At 54.0% G+C, this 6,000-nt stretch overlaps 1 protein-coding gene across 1 annotated transcript in view; it reads right to left on the reverse strand.

Annotated features, from left to right (window-relative positions):
- The window catches only part of ST8SIA5 (ST8 alpha-N-acetyl-neuraminide alpha-2,8-sialyltransferase 5), a gene marked incomplete at its 5' end in the record, with an annotated part of 43,229 nt that extends 38,935 nt beyond the window's left edge, over positions 1 to 4,294 (reverse strand). Inside the window, one exon of the mRNA XM_081096529.1 lies at positions 4,164 to 4,294. Within this exon, the coding sequence (XP_080952655.1) occupies positions 4,164 to 4,294 (131 nt within the window). The remainder of the gene's footprint in view (positions 1 to 4,163) is intronic.
- Positions 4,295 to 6,000: the final 1,706 nt, after the last annotated feature.

Raw genomic sequence — 6,000 nt, forward strand, 5'->3', positions numbered from 1 at the left:
TGGGTCCGAGACCGACCCCTGGCTGCCAGCAGCGATGCTCTCCTTAAAGAGTGGGGCTCAGGCCCAGACTTCCAGGCCCAGACTGATCCCAGGAGTGAGACTCGTGTTTGGGGAGGAGGAGGGGAGGAGCCACTTCCATTTCCTGCAGCGCGGCAGATGGAAACCGCCTAGGTGGCAGGTGCCCCTTCAGGAATGAAGGATCCTTCCTCACCTGCCGGGGTGCAGGGAGGGCCCCTCTGGGAACCTGGGATCGTCTCAGGGGAGGAAAGTCAACTGGGCCAAGGTCACGCCCTCTTCCAGAGGCAGCCCACATCCAGGGACTGAAAACTCAATACAGAGGCAGCAAGGCCTGGCTGCGGGGTTCCCTGTGGGGTGGCCAGGGCCTTCGCGGGGGACCACACGTGGCTCAGTTTCTCCCTTGGCTCAATCTCCCTTCGGAGGTGTAGATTCAAGAACACATCTTCCTAAGCATGCTGCTCGCATCTCTGGTAGAGGGTCTGCTTTCCAGGAACCCCCTCTGCACCATCCCCACTGAAACACTGAAATAACGATTAAAATGCGTATCGATGCCTTCCTAAACAGATGAATAATCTGGCAAGGAAAGAAGCAGTAGATGAGTTCTAAGCCAGAAGCTGCCTTAGGGATCTGCCAATCCCCATAATTCATGCCTTCCTTTTAAAGGCCATTATATTATTGTAACAAGCAAGTACTAACCCAATGGAAGCGGTCTCACTATATTATATTAGACAAAACATCTCAAAGCACTACTAGAAATAAAGTCACTATATTGCATAAAAGATTCAGTTCATTAGGAGGACGATAGTTCTAAACTAGTATGCATCTAAAAATATCACTCCAATCTGCATAATGTAAAAGCTGATAGGAGAAACTGATAAATCCACTATCATAGAGGAAGGTTCCATCACACATCTTTTTAAAATTGATGGATCAAGCAGAACAAACAGAAAACATCAATAAGGATACAGAAGAATGACACTTGTTTTAAGTACACACAAAATAGTTATAAAAATCAACCACCCACTAGACCACAAAGCAAATCTCAATAAATTTTCAAGGATCAACATTATAAATACCACGTTGTCCAACAATGCATTTGGGTTCAAAATTCAAAATGATAACTAAAGCCCTAGCCAATTTGTCTCAGTGGTAGAGCATCAGTCTTCCGACCAAAGGGTCTCGAGTTCGATTCTGGTCAAGGGCATGTACCTTGGTTTCAGGCTCCTCCCAGGCCTGGGCCCTGGTCAGGGCTCGTGCAGGAGGCAACCAATCGATGCGTTTCTCTCACATCAATGTTTCTCTCTGTCTTTCCCTCTCCCTTCCACTCTCACTCTAAAATAAAAAAGATCAATGGAAAAATAACCTTGAGTGAGGATTAACAACAACAACCAAAAAGATAAGTAAAAAAAAAATAAAGTATTTGGAAATTTTAGAGCATTTCTAAACTTATGAGTGAAAATAATAAAAATTAGAAAATACTTGAAATTCAAAATAATGAAAGTACGTCTGGTAGTTACTGTGTGTATGACCTTGAACAATTACTTAGCCTCACTGTGCCTGAGTTTCCTCACCTATAAAATGAGAGTAGAATAGTATCTACTACTTGTTAGAATTCAGAATGGTAATATACAAAGCACTTGGACCAGGACCTGGCACGTAGTAATGCAATATAATTCTGAGTTGTTATCATCATCATCATCATCATCATCTCAACACTGAATGGCTATAACTAGAGAACTATTTAGAGGAAATTGCATAACCTTACAAATTTACATTGGAAAATAATAAAGACTGGAACTTAAAGAGATAAGCATCCAACTTAAGGAGTTAGAAAAAGAACCTGGCTCAGGGTCAGGGTGGCTCCATGAAGTGCTAACCAATGGTGAGGCCAAGTGCCGCTGTGTGGGTAGAGCAGCCCTGGGCAAACTACGGCCCGCGGGCCGGATCCGGCCTGTTTGAAATGAATAAAACTAAAAAAAAAAAAAGACCGTACCCTTTTATGTAATGATGTTTACTTTGAATTTATATTAGTTCACACAAACACTCCATCCATGCTTTTGTTCCGGCCCTCCGGTCCAGTTTAAGAACCCATTGTGGCCCTCGAGTCAAAAAGTTTGCCCACCCCTGGGGTAGAGCCACACATGGGATAGGTGAGAGGAGGCTGTGCCACATCTCTGCACCTCTGCTGCCTCCTTCTTTAGTTCTGGATGTGCCCTACCCCAATCTTATCCTTCCCTCAAAGACCCACTCAGGTTCCACCTCCTCGAGGAAGCCTACCCTGACTACTTCAGTCCAGTGGTGCCTCCCTCCTCAGACATTTTAACACTTACTTCATAGCTGTCTCATGTGGTCATTTTGTTTCCCCAAACAGAATTCAATCCCCCTGAACACCAGGACCACATCGTTCTGGCGCCCTTCCAGAATCAGGCACATATAAGCTTTGCTTGCTTGGTTGGATTAACCAGGTCCCTGGAGTAAGGCCAGGGGAGGTGGCGCCTGAGACTTAAGGGCCCAGGGTCTCTGTGTGAGGGAGGATGAGAACAACTGGAATGCCCACTGAACCCTGAGCAGCTAGCCCATCCACTCAGGACCAGGGAGGGCTTGCCAGAGCAAGCAGTAGCGGTTTAGTTGACATTTGCCATGGTCACTGATATTCTTCCACTTTTGATAAGGCAGCAGGATCCCTGCAGCCCCTCTGGTTCTGGGTAGGTGCCAGCAGGGGGCAGGAACGCAGAGCCAACCTGCTGAGGAACAAGTGCAGCAGGGGAGGGCTGCAGCAGGCTATGTGGGGCCCCGCTGTCCTTGAATACGGACATGGTTAGGGGGAGGAAGCAGGCCCAATGGGCTCCAACAAGCCAGGAAATTCTCAGAAAATGTCCTTTAAAGTCACAGCACCGAGCTCATCCACCGCCTTCCACCAGGAAGAACACTGCAGGGGGCAGGCCGGAGCAGTGGCAGTCTGAAGCAAATGTCCAGACAAGGGACCTCACATCCCCAGCCCTGGGACATGGAAGGAGGTAGTCTCTGGCTTCCTACTCTGAGCACCAGGGTCTCCGCAGCAACCTCACTCTCCCACGCCCAGGCTTGGCCCAGAATGGGGGGCACAAATGATGAAGGAGAACAACAGTGGTATTTGCAAGTTTAGGGAAGAAATGGGATGTTTACATAGCGAGAGAGGCGTTTTGTTTTCTATCAGCCCGGGGGAGGAGCAGTGAGAGTGGGGAGACACTGGCAGCAAAGGGAAAACCTCCAGCAGAAAGGAGTGGTGGGCTCTTTGCAAAAGAGGTTCTGAGGGGGCTGGTCTATCCCCGCTCTTCCCAGGCCCGGAAACCAGGCAGGTAACCCTAAGCTTTCCTCCTCAGCTGGCAGAGCAGAACCAGCAAGGAACCGAGGCTGGGCCCGAGTCGCCCAGTGACAAATCCTACTGCTCTTTCCCTTAATGGAGTTTGCTGGTGGATGGGAGACGGAGAAGGGGGTGGGGGGTAAGAGCAGAGCCCAACAAGGCGAGAGTTAACTCCTGGGGCAGGTCTGACCTTGGGCATAAGGATGAGAAAGGACCATCTGTTCAGAAGGGACCAGGCTGTGAGTTTCATAGATCCAGAGGTTTATGAGTTCACTGTCCCTGTCGCATCACATCAGCCCACTATCACCCGACGCTCCTGTGGGGGGGGGGGGGGGATATGCTTCTCTCCCAAGGGTCCCCACAAGTTCAGTACTCGCCAGGTAATCCACTCGGCTTTGAGCCTCCCTCTCCCAGGAGCCTCCCCTCCAACCGCATGGCATGGCACTGTAGATTTGGGGGACACCAATCGGGCCCCTGCGGCCGCTCAGGACAGTCAAATGGACTTATTGTCAGCGTGGCCACTCAGAATTCTAACCGGTCCCCCATTTTTTACAACAGAACAAAGTTGTTGCGCCCCTCGGCCCGCGCTGGGCAGGCGCTCTCTTCTGGCTGGGAGGAGAGGTGCGCTGTGGAGCACCACCGTGGCCAAAACCTAGTAACGCGGAGGGGCTCAGGGCTAAGCGCAAACCCCAGGGTCACGCACCCCCGGACGCCCGGTTGGACACCCAGTTGGACGCCGCAGATGCCACCCGGGCTCGCCCGCGGGCTCCACGCACAAGCAACCGCACGCGTTCTCTCTCACCTCTTGATGTAGTTCCTGCCATATAAGATCTGTTGCAGCAAAGTCACCAAGGCGAAGGCGCAGATGAAGATGAAGAGCAAAGTTCGGTTCCCCAACAAATCCCTGTTCGCCGAGGGGTCCGCGTAGCGCATCCTGGCGGCCGCTCGCGCGCGGCGGGGCGTGGCAGGCACAGGCGCCGGGGGTCCCCGCAATCACGCGCGGGGGCCCGGGGGCGGGGGGCACAAGACGGACTAGGCAGTCAGGCGGAGGAGGACTTCTTGGGGCAAAGTTTCCGGCTGGCGTAGCGGGCATAGGGGGCAACCAAGCGTCGCCAGCACCGGGGCAGCGGGCAGAGCAGGACAGGGCAGGGCTGGCTGCAGGGAGCTCGGCTGCGCCCGGGCCTGCCCTCCACTGCCTTCACCTCCACGCGCCAGTGCCCGGCATCTGCCGATTTCCCGGCGAGGGGCAGCGCCCGTGCCCCAAGCGCAGGACGGCCCCTCCCGCGGAGGTGGCGGCCAATGAGGAGCGGGGACCGGCCGTCCGCCCGTGCGCCTCGGAGCGCCGCGCGCCGCCCCCTCTGGTCGGCCGGATCGCGGTTACCCTGCGCGGTGCCGGCTCGGAAGGGCCAGGTCCGATCCCCGATCCCCGATCCCCGATCCCCGCAGCGTGGGAGCGCGAAGGTGGCCTTCGGTCCTGCGGATGGAAGTGGAGGACAGAACGCCCGGACAGTCGGGCTGTGGGGCGGTGCAGAGGGGGAGGAGGGAGCCGGGTTTGAAGAGTAGAATTCAAAAGGGGGCAGGAAAGGAAAGGGAGCCGAGCTGCGGCGCCGGGCTCGCTGGAGGGGAACATTTGCATGCGGCGCGCCGGGCACTGAGTCACCGCGCGGCCTCGCCTCGCGCGCTCGGGGAGGCTTCTCCGGAGAATGCGGAGCAAGGTCAGCCGGGCAGCCCTTCAAGGACACGCGCGCGGCTCCTGCATGCTGATGGCCCCCGGAGCCCCACTCCTGCGAGGAGGCAATCCGGGGGCTCTCGCCTCCTCTCCCTCCCAACCGCAGCTCCTGGCTGTTCATCAAAGACCTTGTTGTCACCGAGACACTGGGAGCTTGTCTCGTCGCTGGAACCACTCGTAAATCTTAGGTCAGGCAGCTGGCCGCCTTCGAGTACCACAGTCCCCAAAGCCTTAGTCAGTCACTAAGTAGGAAGGTTTGTACTTCAAGCGTGCACACCAGGGAAAATAAACACAAATGCAATGTCAAGACGTGCCTCTTCAGAAATCCTAACCCCTGAATGCGCTCCCCTTTCCTCCTCCCCATCCCACCCCACGCAAGCGACAGCCTGTCATCCCGACACTCAGCCTCCCCGCGCCTGGGGGTCAGGTGCCCGCGGGGCGTCGCCACTGAGCCCTGGCTGGAAGATTCTAAGGGCGCCCTTCCGAGGGTCTCCAGCCTCGGGGAGAGGGAAGGTGTTCCAGAGTCAGGTCAGGGATTCAACTCTGATAGCATCAAGAAAGAGAACTTCGGTGGAGAAGTGCCCAGACTCCAATGCTCTGGAGTTGGCATTTAATCGTTTCCTCTTTTTAAAAAAACATATGTATTTTTATTGACTTGGGAGAGGGAGAGGGAGGAGGAGAGGGAGAGAAACATCAATGATGAGAGAGAATCATTAGTAGGCTGCCTCCTGCAAGACACACACTGGGGAGGGAGCCCGCAACCCAGGCATGTGCCCTGACCAGGAATCAAACGCTGATCTCCTGGTTCATAAGTCAATGCTCAACCACTGAGCCTCGCTGGCCGGGCCAGATACTGTTTTTAACTAAAAAAAAACAGACATAAACATGTATATGGCCCATTATTACAATA

The sequence above is a fragment of the Myotis nattereri genome (assembly GCF_964212035.1).
Source record: "Myotis nattereri genome assembly, chromosome: 8".
Lineage (NCBI taxonomy): Eukaryota > Metazoa > Chordata > Mammalia > Chiroptera > Vespertilionidae > Myotis > Myotis nattereri.